Source organism: Mustela lutreola, chromosome 11, assembly GCF_030435805.1.
Source record: "Mustela lutreola isolate mMusLut2 chromosome 11, mMusLut2.pri, whole genome shotgun sequence".
Taxonomy (NCBI): Eukaryota; Metazoa; Chordata; class Mammalia; order Carnivora; family Mustelidae; genus Mustela; species Mustela lutreola.
In genome coordinates this window covers 38476738-38498801 of record NC_081300.1, presented here as the reverse complement: position 1 = coordinate 38498801, position 22064 = coordinate 38476738, and the positions used below count along the sequence as shown (strand labels likewise).

Here is a 22064-nt window from a genome sequence, read left to right as displayed (position 1 = left end):
GTGAAAATGTTGATGCTTTATTAGTTCAGGTATACATATACACATACACATATTTTATTACAGAATTTTTAACTTTTAAATTTCAATTGAATCAATTAAACCCTTGCCTCAACTATAAGTGAAATGTTTTTAATTCATTAAAAATATGAATTGTAACATAGGTGCTCATGCTATCTAAGAATACACTTTTTACATATATTTACCTCACCTTCCTTCACACGCACAGTAAATCATTGTAATATATATATATTCATATATATTCATATATAAACATATTTAAGTATGTATGAATATAAATATGTTTTGCTTAAAGTGGGCCAAGGCATACTTTCTGGCTTTTTAAAATATGAAAATAATAAAAATATATAAATAAGACTTTTATTTATTAATGTTTAATGACAAGTTCATTAAGACATTCATTTCTTCAGGAATAGCAATCCAAATTTTCTAGACTGTGTGGAGTTGTTGAGAATAACCACAATAAGCAAATGGTATGAAAAACTTCTAAAAAATTCATTTTCCTATGCGTATTCTGCTAGGATGAAAGTTGCCTTTTATTAAGCATTTAACTCTGTTGATGCTATCCTTTTATTGTTTTTAAATAAAATGGATCATATAATTAATTTTTTTTCTGTTCAGAAATGCAGATGGTATGCTTACAATTAAATGACTAATCAGCCAGTGATTTGAGATGTAAAATTTGCATTTTATTGCAGATTATTTTCTTATTCTTCTAAAATGCAAATGTTGTTTAGTTTTGAAATAAAACAAATTTCAGATATTTGTTTCCGGAAAGATTTGAGAGAATTATAGTGATCATTGAGACTTGGAGATATAATGTCATGTGATTGTAAAGTACATATTTTTAAATATTTCCATAGTAAATCTTGAGTTTATGGAATTAATAAACAGTATAATTTAATAATGTATTCATGCTCAACAGAGCTTATTATTTATATGAAACTGGGTGCTTATCACTTACATTTGCAGCAAGCATAGCATTAAACTGCTACTTAATATTCAATTTATCTTCCAAAATTATCTTTCATTTACTGTACCTTAGAAAGAAAATGTAAATTATAGTGATGGTAAATTATATTTGTTCAGCATTGTTTAGTTGTCTCGAAATCTGTATTATTCTTTCACGTTCATCTTTAGGACTTTAGGAAAAAACAGGAAGAATGTGTGTGAGGTTCGATGTTAGGTGGACAATTTTATTGTTATATTTTTAAAAGTCTACATTCTTTCATTTTTATGTATTGGATTCTTTTTTACTTGTAGTGTTAACATCTTCTTGCCAAATCCCTACAGAAAGTCTGTGTTTCTGACAGTTTCACTAAATTAAAACTCCACAAATCTGGCATAATAATTTCCTAGCTTCAAATTGTCTGTGCTTTTATCTAAAGAGAAAATGACAAAAATAGGCATTTCAGAGTGCTCAGCATAACATGTACAACATTATTTATCTGGAATTTGTTCATGGACAGAGATATTTCTGGGGGAGATGAATTTACTTTACTGTATAAGGTATGCCTGGCCCACTTGAAATATGAGCAGAAAGTCTTTTGCGAGGAAAAATAATGAAACGAGGTCTGTAAACTTGAAGAAGCTTCACGAAAAAAGATATTACATAAGCACATACATTGCAATTACCATGTATACTTTAGTGTTATTACTACATTGTTCTCTGAGCACATTCAGATTAGGGCACTCGCTTCCTATCAGATCCATTGGGATCATACTGACATGTTGGCACAGAGAAGCTACTTCCTAAAATAATACTATGTTCTTCTTATTATAATACTCATAAACATTTATAACTTGATGGGTTTATATGTCGTATATATGGGTTTATATGCCATACACACACACATTTATATATACACACATATATGTATATGTACACACATATATGTATACATATACATATATGTGTGTGTATATAAGTGTGTGTGTGTGTATACACATACATACAAAGGAGATATATATATATAGATTTCACTTTTTTTCATTTTATTGGTGGGTTTTCATAGTAGGTAAGAGATTTCCTAATTTTTGTTTTTAGAAACTCTTAATTTAGAAACATAAAATATTGTTTCTTTCATGGAAATTCAAACCTTCCTATCCTAGAGCTCCATAATCTTATCTGAGAATATTTTGGGTTAAATACCCAGAACCCCTAAGTCACAAATGGGGTGGAGTAGGGCTTCTCCTCAATAGTGGTTCAACCAAATATTGATCTTTCAGCATATTAGGAAGTGAAATGTACATGGAAGCGTAAGTAAGTGAAAGTAATAATTCTCACTCTAAATTCTAGTTTATGCAAACAAAACCCAAAAGAGATTCTAAAGTCTACACCAGAAAATACTTAACACGTGCATTTTACATTTTACAAACATCTTTCTTAGGTATAATGAATACATTTCAATAATGTTTGTACAAATGTGCTTTGAAATTTTTAATCATTAGTTTAATGCCACTTGATATCTTTAAAAAATCTGTTTTCATAATTCTGTCACTTGCATCTTTACTACAGAACATAAAGCTGGGCAGAATTCCCAAACACTTATTTTTTTATTGACAACTCTGAGAAAAGGATGTCATTGTAGAAGCTGTATCAGGTATAAACACAGATATAGATTTTTTATTTGGCCATGTGAGAAATGTAATCCTGTGGGTAACTTAAACACTTGTAATTTCAAATCAGTTCTTCCCTGGTTTCTCATTATTCTTTTGTTGCTTTTCAACCTATAGGATGGAGCTGTACTTGAACTTGGTTTATTTGATCACTCAAGTGCAACCATCAAGTTGTCTGTAATATTTAAAAACTGAGGCTTCATGGTATTATTTGTAAAATAACAGCACATAAACGTTTGGGCTTTGGTTTCTTTGATATAGAGTGTTGGTTGCTTTATGAATAAAAGCACAATTTCAATTCAGGAGACTTTTTGCCTGAAGCCTATAAGACAGATGCATCTGATTAACTTTGGCAAAACTGGACTGGCCTGTTATTGTAATGTAGATGTTTTCGGGGTTGGGAGGATATTTTAAAAAGGCATGTGAGAAGGTTTTTTTTTTTTTTTTTTTTTTTGAGAGAGAGAGAGAGAGACAGAGAGCACATTTTGCTACAGAAATTGCATCTCAGATTGCTTCACTTTTGCACACTTTTATTTTCTAGTGGAACTTCTCCATTAGCCTGTCTGAATGCAATGCTTCACACTAACACTCGAATAGGGGATGGAACATTCTTCAAAATCCCTGGAAAGTCAGGCCTTTATGCTCTCAAAGTAAGTCGGATTATTCTGCATATTATGTCTGTTATTACTGTGTATCATGCATTTTTTCAGACATGTGAAGGTAAACAAAATTAGATTTGGGTGAAGGGTAGAAAAATGACCCCTGTGCCTTTTAAATGTTTTCAGATGTCTTAAAAAATGATTTCATATTAAGAATAAACAATGACATTTTTCTTCAAGGAAAGCATATCTGTGGTTTCTCTCTAACATATGGTAACGGAAAATAGTTGTGGCTTCCTTAAAATTCTTGATTCTTAAAAATTTACATGGAGGAGTGCCATGAATCTTCAGCCAAGGGTTTAAGATGATCACAGTTGCTATAAACTATTTGACTTAATGACCATAAGCTGATATACAGACTTCACACCTGTATGCCTTTCTGTCTTTTATAAAAATAAATTTATCCATTCATCTCAAAAAGATGCTGGTTTAAATTAATTACTCAATTTTAAAACAGGAGTAACATCAAGGGAATTTTAAATAATTCATACGTGTGTGAGAAAAATAGAGAAATGAAATAAAAAACTTCAGATAATGGAATCTTAATTATTTTAGTATAACTTCCAACTAGAATGGGAAATGCTGTCTAAGATGAAAAATTCCAGACGATAAAAGCTGATGATCTACACATGGTTGTGTAACTTGGAACAAATAAAATCAGTGTATTATTTCTTATAAGTTAAAAATAATTCACTGCTTTAATATATGATGGATTACATTTAATGTTCATTAATGTCCTTTGAGAAGGGCATTTTTAATGCTGAAAGTTATACCTGGCAAAGAAGCAGGGGTTCTTTCTCTGCTACTAAGCATTAAACCCTTCTCATTGTGTGTTTCAGAAAATTACACAGGTTAATTAAAAAGACTTGTATTATTTCAGTTGCTTTTTGTAGCTACTTGGGTATTTAATTTACTGGTAAAATTCTCACTTATGAAACCATTTCCTAATATAAGGAAGACAGTAGAATTGAAAAAAAAAAAAAAAAAAAAGGTAACCATGTATGCCAAAAGGAAACTTTTATATAGATTTTAAAAGACCTAAAAAATCATCTTGTGGCAGTGTGCTTTTCCCAGTGGTTTGGTTTGATTTTGGAGTGATTTTATATTAAGATATAAATCTGTTGAAATTCCAAATCACAAGTAATAGTGGCAATACGTTAGGATCCTGAAAATATTTTAAATGTTTTCAGTTGCCAGTACATCTCCATCATAAGTCTTCATTTTTTTTTTTTTTTAATAATATAGAAAGAGGAGTCATCATGCCCAGCTGACGGAACATTGGATTTAGGCTGTGAATCTGAACTGGATGGCGCGGAAATGGCGGAGGCCAATGCCAGCGGAGAAGGAGATAGAGGTATGTGTGAGGAATGTCAAGATATAAACCTTATTCTCTTACAAGTTATACAGAATTCCAGGAATTCACTGATTGAATTCCCAACCGTTAGAGATACAATTCCTTCTCTAAGTGTTTACCTCCTGCATAGATTCATCATCAAATAATTTTGATTCAAAAGGTTGGCATGAAAGGAAAGTATGCATTCTTTGCCTTTTTTTTTTTTTTTAACAATAGGCTTTTCTGGATAATATTCTTGAGTGTTATCAGTATGTTTCTCCTGTAAGGTGAGAGTGTTGCTGGAGTTAGCTAGTGGTTTTATTCTTCTGTGAGGCAGAGAATGCTAATATTTTCTCTCTGATTATGTTTCTTTTTCCTGTGATCACGAGTAGTTTTGTGACAGCTTTGTTCTTAGGTTTGTCCTTTGTAAATGAAGCCTAGGATTAATATTCCTCCCAAGGAAACATGGGCCAAATAAGTTATATTCTTTCAAAACTCTTTTGAAAAGTGAGTGACCCTTCCAGAATTCTAAGGGGGCATTTTCTGCCTCTGAATTCTATCCATGTTAATTCATTTTTATCTTTCTTGAGACATTTACATTATGATTCCATTGGTGTGTATAATTTCCGTACTGCAGTTTTAACAAATCTTTGTTCCACCAACGCTGCTGGACTTTTTCCTACCCTACCCACTAGTCCCACAGCGTGGACCCAGAGCATGATTTGGGAGGAAGACTGTGTCATTAAAGCCTCGGTTGGTGGACTCATAGAAATCAGTAAATTATCTTTAAACAAACAAACCTTAAAGGATCCTTGCAGAAATATCGCATTTCAGTAATAGCCCAAAGCCATTCATTTTATTAACAGCCATAGGAGTCTCTTTGTATTCTGACTGGACACTTCTGCCCTTTAAGCTGGTCTGCTTTCTGATAGTCCCCATGAGACTTATTTTGCTTTGGTGCCTATCTGATCTGCAATAGAGGTTGTGAATTAAGGTAGGAAACAACAGATTCTTTGTAAAAAAGGCTGATGTTGACTCTGTAGACTTCTTTTTTTTTTTTTTTTTAAAGTCAACTTTCACTGAATTTGTTGTCCTGATCCTTATACCTTTTAAAAAACTCAGCTCCACACCGTAGTAGTACTGTGAACTTCCGACAGGTCCTTGTGGTTACAGAGGGAACAAGGAAGATGCATAGCAATTTCTGCCTTTCTGGAAGGGCTGGTAAATGGGGCAAACTGTTTCTCTTTAGGAGGATGAAGGGGAATCATTGGGTCCTTCCTCTTGTTGCCCTGCCTGCTTTAGTGACCACTTGTGTGCTTTGTCTCTCTCTCTCTCTCAACCTGTATATTGAGCTTCTATTATGTGCTGCATACTGTTTTCAGCACTGCAGTTTATGCAGTAAAAAGCAAGAACAAAAAGAGACCTCTCACAGATCTTAGGTTGGTAGAGAGACAGGTAATAAGCAAAATAAATGTGTAAAATGTGTAGCTTATTCAGTGCCAAAAAGTGATATGGGGCAAATTGAATGAGATAAGAGAGAGAGGAGTACATAGGAGAAAAGATCTGAAAGGAGCTAAGGGAGCAGGTATTTAAGAGGAAAGAGTTCTAGGTGAAGATGCAGCTATTACAAAGGCCTTGAAGCTGGAGAGTGCCTGGAATGTTCCAGGAATATCAAGAGACCATTGTGGTTGAAGGCCAGAGTGAACAAAGGAGAGGATGGTAAGATATGAAGTCCCAGAAGTTATAGGGCCAGATACTCTAGTGCCTTGATCTTGCCTTTTGCTTTGAGCAAGATGTTCACCTCTTACAGGATTTTGAGCTAGAGACACAAGGATCTCACTTAGATTTTAGCAGGAGCAAAGTATAGCGGAAGCACTAATTACAGAAATATATATGAGGGTGGGGATAAAGGTCAAAAACAGAGGGAGGGGCCAGTTAGAAAGCTATTTCCATAATCTAGATAAGAAGTGATGGTGGATTGAAAAAAGGAGTAGCAGAGGATATACTGAAAAGTGATTGGCTTCTGGATATGTCTGAAGCTAGATCCAGCAGGAGCTGCTAGAATTAGCATGGTTATGCAATAAAGAAAGAAGTTGGAGATAACCCCAAATTATAAGTGTTAGCAAATAGAATTAGCACTCTCTTTAACTAAGATGGAAAAATCTGGAAGTGAATTAGTTTCAGGGACAGGGGTTGTTGATCAGGAGCTCAGTTTTGAACATATTAAGTATGGCATTCATTTTTACCACCAGAGTGGACGTGTTAAATAATTGGACTTATCTGTTCTGAATTTACGGGGAAGACTTTGCTGGAGATATACATTTGGAAGTGGTTGGTTTATAGACAATATTTAAACACGAGAAACTGGATGAGATCACAAGGGAACTGAAGGGAAATAGAAAAGAGAAGAAGCTCAAAAACTGAGCTCAGGGGTGTTTGAATTTTAAGAGCTTGGAGAAGGTATGGAAAATAATTACAATAAATGAGACTGAGGATAAATGGAGAGGAGAGCATGTTGTCTGTTCTGGAAGCCAAGTAAAGAGAGTGTTTCTGGAGTGAAAGCACTTCAGATGTGTCAGCTACTTTTAGATATATCAACTCATAATGAAGACTGAGCATAACCATTGGATTTAGCTTTTTGAGGTTGTTGATGAACTTGACAATGACAATTTCTAGTGGTGAGACCACAGCCTGAATGGAGTGGGCTCAAAGGGTGGGAGACAGAAAATAGAGAACCCAAATGTAGCTGATGCTTTCAACGATTTTTGAGGTAAAGGGAAGAAGTGAAATGGGAAAATGGCAAAAAGGAAAAGTAGAAACCAAAAAAAGTAATTTTTTGATATGAGAGAGAAACAGGAGAATAATTCTAGACTGATGCGTAAAATCCAGTTGAGGAGGAAAATTTGATAATGAGGAAGTTGTCCTGTGGCCATGTGCTTGATTAGAGCAGAGGAAATGGGCTCTAGTAAATGGATGAAGAGACTGGCCTTTTTTAGGGGTATAGACAGGTGCTCTAAGGAAGCAGAGGGGAAGAGTCAGGGTATTTGGATAGAAATGAAGGTAGGAGAGTATATGTGGGAGGGGCTTATGTTGCTTTTTATTGCTTCGTTTTTCTCAGTGAAATAGGAAACAAACTCTTCAGCTCAGGATGAGGACCAGGGAGGTAGTTTTGCAGATTCAGGGAGACTATATAAAATGTTTGTCTACAGTCAGGCAGCATTAAGTACACTTTCAAGGTTGCTAATTCTGAATTTGATACAAGACTAGACAACATGGCTGTACTTTTTCCAGTCATGTTCATGACCACTGTTAACAAGTGCAGAGTCGGTACAGAGTCGGACTTGACCAGAGTTGGGATTTTGCCAGGTGTGAATGAAGAAGTGAGAGAGAGATGAAGGGGTTAAGGGTGCATGAAATGGAGTAGTTAAGATCAGCCTCCACGGTAGCTGAGGTGGTTATGGAGGTAAGGACACGATTATGCGAGGGATGGTGTGAAGGGGGAGGTCTTCTTGGTGTGGAAGGATTGTTTGATCTGGTGTTCCACAGAAAATAAGTTAGAAGGACAAGTGACTTGAGAGATGAATACACGAAATTGAGGTTAGGAAAATATTATGGAATGTGTGTCGGAGATGAGAGGAAAGGAAGAAGGAACCCCAGTGTAAGGCTGTCATGAACGGTTGGAGCGTTCACGCTCTTCCGCAGTGGCCTGACTGAAGGGACCATCAGCCACAGCTGAAATTCAGCAGCCCTCGGTTTGCCCAGCCTCGTGTTATGGGATGGAGCTGAGTCTGGAATAGAGGTCACCCATCCCATTTCCAGGCCCAGTAGTACAAGATGTGTGGAAAAGAAAGGGGCTTCCACCTGAGAGGGTTCTAGGGGAAGTAGTGATCATTGGAGAGAGCCAGGTTTTTTGTAACTCAAGATGTGAAGAGAAGTTTTCAGAGAAAAGATGGAGGCTAATAGATTTTGGTAATTGACCTCTACTGAATTTCGGAGGAGACAGTGGGAGGGTTTTAGTGGCTAAAAAGGGGCGGAGGACCAGGCAGGAGCACTTAGCCAATAGCTAAAACAAAGTAGGGAAAGAAAACTCCCCTGATTTGAAATGTGAATAGGAACTTCACAAAATAACACATACCTGCACATCTCCAGCTAATGTGACCAAGACTAAATTTTCTGGTCTCTCCTTTGAAGTTGCATTAGAGAAATTGTTTTGGGGAATCACTGAACGGATAGTAAATAGCTAGTTTCCATGAGTATTCCTTGACTTTCCCACTTTTGTTTGCATCTTATGGCAAACCATGATTGCTTCTTTTTAGGACAAGGATATTTCCTATTCACATAAATACCATATACTTCTGTGTATAACCCATCAAACTTGCCACACTTAGATATTGAAAAGGACTGCCTCCACTGTCCAGACTTTGTAAGCCGTATCTGGTTTAATCCTCATAATGTTCCTATGAGATAAATAATCTTTCTAGGCTCTGTTATTTTTTTTAAATTTCCTATATTTATTTATTTATTTATTTATTTTTGCCTGTGAGAAATATCTCATCCAAGTGGCAAGCATAAAACCCAGGCTCTAACCGCCGTGATCCTCCCTTGGAATCCCAGGGAACACTGTTAGCCAGGAGTCATTGATACAGTTTTGCTTTTCCCACATTTGTACAAATCTGTTCTGATTATAGACTTGAGAATTTGACAAAAGGGAACCCCTGGCTTATCTGAATTAAGGAGTGGGATACCACATGACTTCTTACAAATCAATAATACAGTTCATGAAACTGAAGCAGTTCAGGTGATTTCCTTTCTGATTTTGTTTCTAATACATATTTGAACCAGAAGTTAGAATGGATACAGTTTCTCTACTTCTAGCAGCTGTACAAATATACTTTGAAAATATAATCAGAGAGAGAGAAGGTGGGGGAATGTGTGGGGTTGGGAGCCAGGGCAGGGAGAGAATGACAGGGGAAGGAAATGGGGAGGGTCCCACCATCTGTTTTTTTTTTTCCCCTCTCCTCTCCCATTCCTCCTTTGGGATGAAAGAGTGGGAAGTGCTGGGGTGAATAATAACCTTCAATTGGTAACATACCCTTGTGGCAATCCAAAGAATAAGCCTCTGCTACCATAGAGTTCTTTCACATTAATAAATATCAACTGCCATTCACTGTACCATTAAACAGGGTAAGCACAGAAATACTTCTTTTTTTAAAAAGACTCTTAAAAAAAAACTGGTAATAGAAAATCTTAGTAGCTTGATTCCAATCAATAACAGTTGAAATTTTAGATCTGAGATGATAATAGGAATGCTTGAATCCTCTTCTTGCAATCAGTTGGCCAGAGAAATATTCTCATTAAATGGGTGATCTTTTGCCAAGATACTTTGTTTTAAAGCTTTTTGAAAAGTTTTACAGTGTGGGGGAAGTGACATATTATTGATTATAGGATTTGCAAGACACACAGAGCTATAGTTTTGTGTATGTTTCTTTGACTCCTACCAAAGAGTTTCTCAAGTTAATAAGAATTAGACATACAAACTCCAGAAAGTAAACTCTTTAGATGTCACAGATTTTAGCTCTGGAGACTGAAGAGTGATTTAGGTGAATCACTTGATATATCTCTGTTGACAACCCATAACCATTTATGCCAATATAAGTATAGATCTCTGTCACCCAAAGAAAATATTTTGAATTTTATGGGCTATTTTAGTCAGAGATCTATGGGTATATTTGTGTCGGAGTTGTTTTCCGAGCATAATACATTGGTATATCATGAGTTTGCTCACACATATTAAGTTGACTTACAGTGCATTCCTGGCTGCAAAACCCATACATATTTTATATGAAATGATGGCATCACTAGATAGTCTTCACCCTCTTCACCTTCTATTTATAAATTGTTATTAACAAGAAAAAAAATGAATTTCTCTTTCCATGGCCCTGATTTATATTACAAGTTTAAAATCAAAAGCGACCATCCTACTTATTAAAATAAGGAAACTAGAGAATGTACAATTTTCATCCACAGAGATCAAAAAAGGTTCTGCTTGTTATTAACCCTAATGGCTTTCAGGGAGGAAGCAGTATTCTAGCAGGGGAATTAGTATTTTAAAAGTCTCTATTTAGGGAAAAAAATTATAGAGAACATATATCCTATATTTTAGTCCTTAGATCCTAGGGTAAATAATGATTCTAACATTTGAAGAATTTTATATGGTCCTTTTTCATTATTCTTTATGGCCAGCTTTATAAGTGGGTTTCTGATCCTATGATTCTTGGCAGGGTTGTGTTAACTTAATGAAACATTATTCAGCTCACTCTTTGTTTTCATTGGCTCGGAGGCCGCAGTTTAAGGGGTCTTTTTTCAGAAGTGAAAAGTGCTTTAAGATGGCCTAAAGTGTGTGGATAGGATCTCTGTTGAGACATCAATTACATGCAGATGAGGAGCCTCCTGGAGGAAGTGAGAAGTGTACTAATGAAGGTTTACGTGCCCTCAGGGAGTAGTCACACTGACAGTTTATCAGTGGCAATTTTATAGAAGGGATCAGGGAAAAGAATACAAGGGGACTGTGGAGTTGTGACGACAGCGTTTCGAGTAACTTTGGAGGATGTTGGTAACCTCTTTGGTGTTTCTTTTCTTGTGGTGGTATCTGTCTTGTTGGGCTGGGGTTTTTTCAGTTGCTAGTCTGTGGTTGCCCCCACGTGATGGTACTTAGGATGGAATCTGTGCCTTCATCTGGCTGTTCGGAATGAACTTCTACCTGCCAGCCACTCCTTAGAATCTTGCCCATGAGGGAAGGGGATTATTTCAGCGATTGGACCGGTCCCCTGATTTTCTTAGGTTAAGCTAATTTGTCTTTGCTTTAACATTTCTTTTTCCTTAACAGCTTTGTTAGCTCATGGAGACACCTGTTCTACATTGGTGGCCTAGAGAAACTTAAGTATGTGAAAATTATATTGTTTTAGTTACACATGGAAGAAAATATGGAGGAAAGAGAATACTCTTCATAGTCAGAAATGACCATTAGCAGGATATCAGACCTCCTCTGCCCACTCTTTCCTTTTTCTCCCTTCTTTCAACCCAGCCCACAGCATTCATGAGAAGTACGAGGGACTTCAAGTTCATGTGGGCTGGACCCCAAGCCAGCATTTGACTTAAGCCAGTCAATTTAGCTAGATAATATTCTAATAGTAAATGTCCAGAGAGATAGGAATCTCAGGCTCCTTTATATTTGTCTCTGTGTTTTGATAACCTTTATAGTCAAGAATGTTTTCCTTATGCTGAAATCTTTACGTGCATTTAATTAAACTAATTTTCTCCCCCCCCCCCGCCCCCCCGTCTGATGATGAGGAACAGCTGGGCATCATCTAGATACCACCCCTTCATCTTAACTTCTTCAAATGACTTATCCCAGCTCTTTCATAAATTTTCCGTTTACTATTTTCCGTTTCTTTTACCCATTAGGGACCTCTTTTTCTTACATACTTCCCCTTGAACTGTGAACTTTGTTCTTGTATAAATGGATTTTGGTCAGTTTTAATAGCCTAGGTCACGGAAGAAAAGAAAGTTTCAAAATGAAGATAAAGTGACCCATTTGAGTGTACTTTTCCCTTTTTTTCTTGAGCTCTGAAACATTTCATAATATCGAGATAAAGATTGCAAAGAGTGTGATTTCATAATAAAAGAAAACTTCCTCTCAAATAAACCAGAATTAAAGATTTCCCTCAGTTAACTCATCTTAACTAGCCAGCTTTCTGTTTGATTTATTAGTTTATAATCAGAATATATGAACAAATCACCCATTCTTCAAAAAGTAAAGTACTTTTTTCATTGGTGCCAGATAACCCGTTCTCTCCTTTTAAAAGCGACAGCATATAGCCATTTCTCAGTTAACCAACCACCTCAGTACCTTATCTAACTCCCTTTTATTATATACTAGAGTTGTCTTTTATGTGTCAGAGGATAAAGTACTTAGTGGTGATGCCCACAAGTGGAGGAAGCGTTCACCCTTGACCTTGTACCAACCTTTTAATGATACTCTTCTTGCTTGCTTCTTGCTGTTTCTGGTTTTCTGAGTGGATTGCTGTATTTCTGTGTAGATGTTTCAGGAATGTAATGCAGTGTAGAAGATCATAGGTATTGTGCAGCATAACAGAAATAGCTTCCACTGTTCTGCCCCGTGCAAGCAGTTCATCGTGTCACTGCTGTCCATAATTCTGACAGAGGAATCTGTTCCGACACATCTGTAGGCTGTAGATGGACCTACAGATCTGGTACCTGTAGGGTATGCTTTTCCTATTAAATACTGATATTTCTGGCTTGAGTTTCTCTTTTCTGAGTTTGAAGGGATATTTTTTATGGATACCCAGAGATATTAGTGTAACTCAATGGCTCCGGCGATAAATTGAGTGCCTGTAGGAGGGATTCCTACAGCTGTACCCTCGGTGTACAAATGTTCTTCCTAGTTAACTTGGGAGCTTCTATGTCCTGTCCAGGGAAAACCAAAGTGTCTGCGAACCATTGGGTCTCCTGCAATAAAACTTCAGTCCATTCACTTCTGTGATACTGGATGAGCATCACTTGTAGCCTCTGATATCAGCCTGATTACATCTTGTTTAGGATCATGTTCTTATTGATAGAAATTGCTAGTATAATTATCATCTGATTAGCCATTCCTCTTATTTTATTTGCTCCCTTTTCTGCAAACCTCTTCTGCCTAAGAAGAGGGCTTTATTGGGCTAATAAAGCTGGATATAACATACAATAAAATTTTAAGTTATTTTAGCTATATTTTATTAGCAGATGATATTCTAAATATTATCGAGTATCAATAGGTAAAATGTTTAGACAGTTTCTCCTTTGAAAGTTTCTTAGGGGATAATTGCTATTTACATTATTTTAATTCCAGTGTTTCTCTGGCCTTTCTTGGAATCTCATATGCTTTGAATGTTGTCTGTTGGAATGAGGGAAGTTGTTTAAATTCCAGTATCTGTACCTATCTTGGAATAAGGAATGCTTTTAGAGAAGGTAGTTCTCCTTAGTCTGGATCCAAAAAGGATTAAGGAACTACCTTTCCTCTGAGAGAAATGGAGTCCAGGAAAGATTTTTGGGGTCAGATGGGGTTTGCCTGGTCCTCATTAAGTCATTTTTAACAGTTTTTGGCATGTATTTTGTTACTATGTATATCCAGAACATCTGATATGAGCAATTTCAATGTAAGTATGATACATAAAGTGGACACAATCCAAATATAAGCTTCTTTGATTATTTGCCATCATATTTTGAATTATGCGCTTGTTGATCTTTCAGAACAAATTTTAATTATCATTAGTAGGTTTTCACACACTTGGTTTTCCTCAGATAGAATTAATAGTTCTATACCACAGTTCCTAGAAAAAAATACATTAAAAAAAGCTTTATAGGTCTTGGGTTTTATTCGCTGTTGTCCTCCAGCATTCGATACAGTGTTTGGCACAGAGGTGCTCAGCAAAAGTTTTGCAACTAAATGAATGATTCATAAATAAATAAGCTTCCTCTAAGACTCGTTTCTCTTTTAAAATGTGATTGAACTCTAACTGTGCACAGCGTTATCCCTAATACACTCTGTGTTCTTCAATTTATATCTGTTGTTTATAAAAACTATATTAAGCCTATAGCGAATGTCAGGATTATTTCTACAGAGAACTATTTTGATAGCATCTAGTTTGATCAGAAAATTGAAAGGGAGTAATTGGAGGGAGAACTGATAGAAATGAAATGGATCAAAGGTTGTTCTGCCTGCCTGGATTAGACCTGGGAATATCAGTTACCTCTGATAGCCTGTTACTTATATCATGTGGTTTAGTGGGACATACAGCAATTAATATCGTTGTTGCAGGGACTCTGTTGTGTGCAGATCCTGGTCTGCGGTGTGGTTCTGCCCTCACATAGCTCCTGCCATTTCAAATAAGCATTGTGATTTCTCATTTTGGCTTTCAAATTATTTTTATTTTACTATGGAAAAGCCCCAAACTGTGACTTTACTCTTAAAATAAGGCAACAAGTCAGGATGGCAGAAGGAAGTTTATTTGCAGTGCATGGCAGGTCATGTGACTTTCCACCGATATGCGTAGGATGTTTTGTTATTTGGTTTTCATATTTTCCCTAATTGATTTTAGGATGATTTTTAAAAAGTTTCATAAGATAGAAAAGAAATTCACTTTTTATGTATGCTTTTCCATAATAACTGAACTCTGCTTTGCTGTCTTCCCCTTCCATGAATTCTTTTTTTTTTTTTAAGATTTTATTTATTTATTTGACAGAGAGAGAGAGAGAGAGAGAGCGCAAGCAGACAGAGCAGCAGGCAGAGAGGGAGGGGGAAGCAGGCTCCCCACTGAGCAGAGAGCCCGATGCATGCAGGGCTCGATCCCAGGACCCTGAGACCATGACCTGAGCCAATGGCAGAGGCTTAATCCACTGAGCCACCCAGGTGCCCCCCCTTCCATGAATTCTTAACTAAAAATCAGTAATTGAATATTGACATTAAAAATAGACACTTTAGATAAATTTCATTAAAATCAAATTTGACAGTTTTGCTTAATAAACATTTATAGATCAACTGCTCTGCAACTATCTTTGCAACAATGTGTAAGTCCCTGAGTGGCTGGACTTTTGGGTAGTGAGAGGCAGAGAAGCATCGTTTGTAGAGAGTGCCCCGAATACATTACTAGGTTCCAAGGAAACTAGGCAAGGGGAGGAGTGAGTCTACCTCAGAGCTGGGCATAGTCAGGAAGGCTTTGGGGGAAGCTGTTCCAGGTTGCTATACCAAGATGAATTCTCCAGGCAAAGAAATGGAGAAGGGTATTTGGATGAGGGACAGTCGGAGTGAGTACAATAAATACAGCAAGTCACTGTGTTCAGGAAACACAGCAGGTTCTTGGTTGGTTGGATCAGAGACGATGGGAGTTGAGGAGGCAAACAAGACTTAAGATGAGAGAGAGACAAAGTCAAGGCTGCGTTCTAATTTCTCCCTTCTTTGTGTCTTGGTTTAAAGGTCAAAGCCCTCTTGTACACTTGTTAATGGATTAGTAATTACATTGGGGGGAGTAGTGCCCAAAGCTTCTGTCATTCAACTTTAAAAAATATGAGCTCTAACCCATATTTTCTAGTTTGACCTTTGAAGCTGAAGGGTGAATGAATGAGGGGAAGAGGGGGAGAGCATGGAGACTCTGCGAGTCAGAAATCCAGTCTTGCCGGCAGTCACCAGGTTCTCTAGCCTTCAGGACTATCTCATGATGACGAGGAATCTTCCATCTCTCTCTGCTCCTGAGGCTTCCAAATAGAATATTTGGGCTGGGAGGTTTGGGAGTCTGAGTGTGAGTGAGCATGGAGGTAGTTGAGCAGCAAATACTAAGAACCTCATTACCTATCTGAATTTACAACAAGCAGATTAGCCTTTAACTGTGTCTTTGGCTTTGCCTAGTTTTGGCAGCCAAGCAAAATGTAGGCAGAAATAACATTTCTGTACCTTTTTTAAAAAAAACCTTTCCTTGTCTTCATTTTGTCCACCTACAGAAAGGGCAGGCAGTCTTGTGGGGTTTTGAGGTATAAATCCTGGCATTCGTTTTGTAATCGTGCCAGTGAAGTTAGAAAAACAACAACAACAACAACAACAACAAAAACCATCTTGTTTGAATGCCAAAAAGATATCATTTTCTAAGCTGCCTGTCAGTGTATGATATTTATTGGATAAAACATCTGTCCTAATTCTTCAGTTTCCTCGTTTCTGTTGTAATTTTACATACGGGGGATTTCCCTTGGTCCTTTCCTTAACATTGATTTTTCTTTGGCTTGTATTTCAGAGGCCAAACCCAGTCCCTTCTGTAAATATTCAGGCAAGTGTTTAAAATGATCTCTGCATTATTTATTTATCACATCTGTTATTAAGAAAGCTGCAAGAACAAAGTAAAAGTGAAAAACGTGTGTTTTGTCAGAATATGAAGCTGCATGAACCTCCACAGTCCAGCTACTTGATGTTCTTCTGTTCAGCTGCCCTCATCATATACATGGCAAAAGAATGAATAAAATCATTCATACACCCGTGTTAAGGGTCCATTTTTGTCAGCACAGGTACACACACACACCTGCCATGTGCATGTACACGTCACACGCAGGTGCACTGTTTGGAGCCTATGGATTGTGCATTTAATTATCTCTTGACTTTTTCCTTAAAAATAAGATATTTGGGTTTTTTTTAACCCAAAGGAGCACTCATTTGTAGATTTCATTTTCTATTACATTTACTTTTTGTAAAAGTTCCATAAATATTTGATCAGAAATAAATAATTTGGGAGGTGCCTGGGTGTCTCAGTGAGTTAAGCCTCTCCCTTCGGCTCAGGTCATGGTCTCAGTGTCCTGGGATAGAACCCTCCATTGGGCTCTCTGCTCAGTGGGGAGCCTGCTTCCCCCCCCCTCTGCCTGCCTCTCTGCCTGCTTATGATCTCCATCAAATAAATAAATCTTAAAAAAAAAAAAAAAGAAGAAAGGAAGAATGTGGGAAAAATGGTTTGATTCAGGGAAATAGGACCAAGCTCCAAAGAGGGAATCAGGAAGGCAATTGACTATGGAGGAAGGAATTCTCATGATGCTTCACTTGAGCATTGGATGGAATGTAAGATACAGCAAAATAGAGGTTTAATTTAAAGAAAAATGAATCATCTTCAGAAGACAACTTCATAGGACTGCTGGATGCTGTTTGATTTTATTGTCCTCCCCTCCACCTGAAGTTCTGGGCTTAAATAGAACCAAATCTTCCTTTTGGAAACACTAAATGCATATGAATCACTATTAACTTGGTGGAATGGTGAATTTAAATGAAGTATGCATTATATCCTCTGATAGCTAAACAGGTATCGTGATGCCACGTGGCTTCCTAAATCAGAGGGAAGTAGAGCAAGTTCTAAGATATCTCTTGTGCTCTGGAAGGAGGGCTGACTGTACCATTTATTGTCGCAGTCAGATGAGTGCAGGGGGATGAGGCTTTCATTATATACAGACCAATTCAGCATCTGTTGTTTTTGGATCCTGCTTCACCAGAGTTTACCTTTGCAAGACTTATGAATAAAAGCACTTCCTAAGCAATTCGGTAAATCTGTTTAGATGTCCAGTGTGCAGAACTATTCTGCTATTTTCCCCAGGTTCCCTAAAATCCACGGGTGGCGTTTGGCTCTCCTTTTTAACTAACCAGTAAGTTTCCATATTCGAGGTGGAAATACTACTCCAAGAATGTGAAGTAATAAAATAACTTTGCTTCTGGCTGGGCTTCTGTTGCCACATATAGGTCCATCCAACTGGAATCAGTTGTCCCCTCTGTGACCTTCCTCTCAGTTCCTTAGTTTGTCTCACTTCATAGAGACTTCAGAACATTAAAAAGGCCATCGATGTAATCATGTAAAAGTAAATTTATCTTTGAACTATAAACCGATAGTTAATTTCTGCTATTTCTTGATGAGTAAGACTTGGCCGAGTATTATAATTTACTGTAGTGATCATTGCAAGGAGAAAAGCCTAGGAGCCATAGTCCATGAGAGCAGTGTGACAATTTCTTAACGACAACGTTTAGACTGTTTTCAGGAAAAGTATCATATGGTATCAAATAGAAACAAGTCACCTGGTCATTAATGCAGGGACTTCTCTGAGTCTGTCCATGGGCAAACCCTTTGGCTTCTTCAACCGAAGTATTTCCTGGGCCAATCACTGTCACTAATAGTTCTTAATTTTTTCATGTCTGTGGTTAAATGACTTGGTCTCTCTGCCCTTATCAACTTCCCATTTCAGTACTTTCGGGATGCAACCAAATTGAACTTCTTTAGACACTGAATTTTCTGCATCAGTTCTGGGCTTTGAGGACAAATATTTTAAGTGCAAAATTATGGGTCTGGCCCTGACTCCCAGCTCTGCTATTTTGTTGACTTTGTTGCGGTTGGCAAGCTGTTGAGCCTTTCTGAGCTCTAGTTTTCTCTCTCCAAAACAGAGACAGTACCATAATGTCTTGCAAGGAAGCAGCAACGATGTGGCAGGGATGAAATGAAATCACATATGTAAAGCGCTTGGCATTAATAACTAACAATTACTGTCTGAAACTTGTTCCTTTTGTTTGGTCCTCAGTAACTTGATTACTTTATCTTAAAACAAAACTTGACTCTTTTCCCCCAACATTCTCCTTCATGAGCTGCATTTTTATTTCTAGGCAACATGTGCTTGAGTCTATCTAAAGCAGCTTGAGTGTTCGCAACACTGTGCACGTGCATGTGCTTCCATTTCTGACTAGAATAATTTTTACTCCTCCACCTGCCTCTAAAGCTCAGGTCAGAATCTTCTCAAGTTACTGTTCCTTCAAAAATTTTCTTGGATTAGTGTTAACCCTGGTACCCTTAAAAAGTCATATTTTGAGCTTTTCCAATATGTTCTCAAGTTATTTTTTTCCATCTAACCCGCTTGCCTCCTGCCTTTGACATCTGCCTCCATTCTGCCCCCAATCACAGTACTTCCTGACTTTGATTTTCCAAATAACACCTTCCCCTCTGGTGTGCACAGAAGAGGGCCTGCATCTCTCTGTGGCCAGAGTCCAGCCTCTTCTCTCTGGTGGACAGTTTGAGGGCAAAAGATGAGTGCTGGCCATAACCCAGGTTCCACAGAGCCATGGGTGAATGTGGGCCCTTGTCACCCATGCCAGTGAGACATTGGTTCGTCTAAAAAACAGCTTTTTGTAGAAAATGTCCTCTGTAGGATAGGCAACAGGAAAATTTGATTCTGGTAAAAGTAGGCAGATTATATGATTCTCTGCAGAAAGCATGATGTTCTTGAAAATAATTACCTTAAATTGACTCACAGCATCTTGGCTTTTATTTTTCCTTCTCCGTGATAGATGACTTGGCCCATAGGACAAGACAAACATGTCCCAGTAGGCAAGGCAGTCTATAGAAGGAGGGCTGTTAAATGGAAGAGCACCAGGGCCGTTGGTAGATTTGAAACACAATTTCATGAATTTACATTGTTTCTTCAAAAGACTGTGCGTTGCTTAATCTGCATATTCAGATTTGGAAAGTATCTACTGACTCCCAAGTCTTAAGGCAGATATTATGCTCTTTTTTATGTCCACACAATAGCCCTATGGGATAGGAATTAACATCAATTAGTGGGTAAGGACACAGGGTGTAGAGAGGTTACGTGTAACTGTGACCACACAGTTATTAAGTGATCTGTTCTCTCAAATGTAGATATTCTTCTTGTCACTGTGGTATTTGGCTTTATTTTAGGTATCCATTTTCAATTGGAGAGAAGCTCCAAGTGAGTTAATTACAGTGGATATAAAAAAAGGAATTCAAATTAGTAATATCATTATCTCTCTCTGTTTCTAGTTTGTGCGAAGCAGGTAAACGATGAAGCATCTTCCACTCGAGATTCAAGCCTCACGAACACAGCGGTGCAAAGCAAGTTAGCGTCTTCCTTTCAGCAACACACCAAAAAGGCTCTGAAACAGGTAAGAGAGCTGCCATTCGTTCTTTGTTCGACCTCCTTAAAGTAATGGGTGTGAGGTGGAGAAGGTAAAATCTGCAGGAACATAGCAGCCAGAGAGCAACAGAGATGTCCTGAATTCAACTACTTGAATTCTATTCATACACTAATTTTACTCCAGGCGAAAAACTAGGAGAGGCTTGGCTGAGAACTTTGATGTAAAATAGAAGAGGGAAAATGTTCTTAGAGCCATGAAAACTTATATTACGATTTTCTTGTGTGAGGTTTATAGTAAACATTTTGGATTCGTAAATGCATTGCATATCTTGAAAATACTGTCTCTGTGGTCTCGTGCTTAACTAATAGTTGATATAAAAAATAAACCCATAATTTCTTCCTTGTGACTGAGACGCATCAAGTTATGACTAGGAAAGAGAGTAGTTGTGGCTTACTTTTATCAAGAATGTCTACCATTGAGCGTTTGGTGCTGAACGGAGGTTAATCATGCAATATCATCTTGATACAACCTACGTGGTCTTGATCTCTGTGTCCTTGCGCCAAGGTGATGATGGGAGGGAATGGTTGCAAGATTGGCTTCTAGGTTCTGAAACACCCAGGTTCGAATTCCTGCAACTCTGGGCAAGACACTTCTCTCCTCTGAATCTCCAATTTCATGTCTAGAGAATGTGGGAGATAATAGCACCTTTCACATGGGAACAATCCAAGAGAAGTCTGTGAGGTGAGACGTCGAAAGCACATGGTAGAATGAGCAACCCTGACCCCTGATAGCCACTCAGTAGACGTTAGCTATTGCTGCTGCACCAGCACATTCCGAACTGGGCGTGGATGAGGAGGAGACGATGCTGTGCTTAGATGGGGACACTGTGTGATGGTAATGTGCTCCATAAGTGGAAAGCTTATGTATGTGACCGTTCATGTGAAAATTCATGATTTTCCCCTGTTTAACTGCCTTCCGCTTCCATATTTATTTTGTTCTTTCTATGACAGACCCCTCCCTCACATCTCCTGCAGACCTTGACCAAGTCTAGGAATAGAAGTACCATTCTCATGCTGTATTTATAACAAGGAAGAGGAGAAATGTTTTTAAAAAATTAATTTTTTTTAAGTCTCACTAACCTGTAAAGCTTCTTAATATCCTATCCAGTTTCCTAGACAGTCCCTACCTTCTCCCCTACTTCAAACAAGGAAACTTAGGAAAGAAACTCAACATTTTTGTACTGAATTACATTACTTTTCTATTCTGTATTAATTATTGAAATTGCAGTATTTCCTTTCATTGGTATTATGTATAAGGTAATTATTGTTACATCAAATAATCTTTGATGAGCTTGCCATTATATCTTGTATGATGTTTTAGACCGAAGAACAAAATTGAATTCAGTGTTGAGATCCCTTTTTAATTGACGAAATAAAGGATGGATGACAGTAGGGAAGTCCAGGAAAAGGCTTATTCAGGTGGCAAATGGAATGCAGTTAATAAAATATGACCCAGGAGAGAACGAAGGATATAAAGCTGGATACCGGTACTCGTAGCATTTAAAAAACATAGATGCAGTCATAAATGAAAGTCATACTTCTGAAGGGCAGTGATTTAGAAAATGTCTACATCATGAAATATTCCTGTATGTAAACATAAAGATAAAAATTCAGATCTAGGTCTTGTCATGTCTCACTATTTTTTACTTTCTCCATTTTGGTTTCATATCATTTGAACATTTTTCATAATGACTAACTTATTTCACAACTTTGAGTTAGTATTTTTGTGCTGTTGCAGAGCATGTGTTCATGGAAAGTGCCACTTGCTTGCTTAGGGTCTAAGCCTCTTTGTAAGAAACCTGTCCTATAAGCTTCTTAATGTCCCGGAAGAGCTGTGTAGTAATTTCTTAAAACTTCATATTGTATAACCAAATAGCAAATTA

General features: G+C 37.3%; 1 protein-coding gene across 1 annotated transcript in view; it reads left to right on the top strand.

Annotated features, from left to right (window-relative positions):
- Positions 1-22064, top strand: part of ASXL3 (ASXL transcriptional regulator 3) — a 186932-nt gene that overhangs the window by 63454 nt on the left and 101414 nt on the right. Inside the window, exons 3-5 of the mRNA XM_059140183.1 lie at positions 3179-3287; positions 4542-4650; positions 20028-20149. Coding sequence (XP_058996166.1) covers positions 3179-3287; positions 4542-4650; positions 20028-20149 — 340 coding nt within the window. The remainder of the gene's footprint in view (positions 1-3178; positions 3288-4541; positions 4651-20027; positions 20150-22064) is intronic.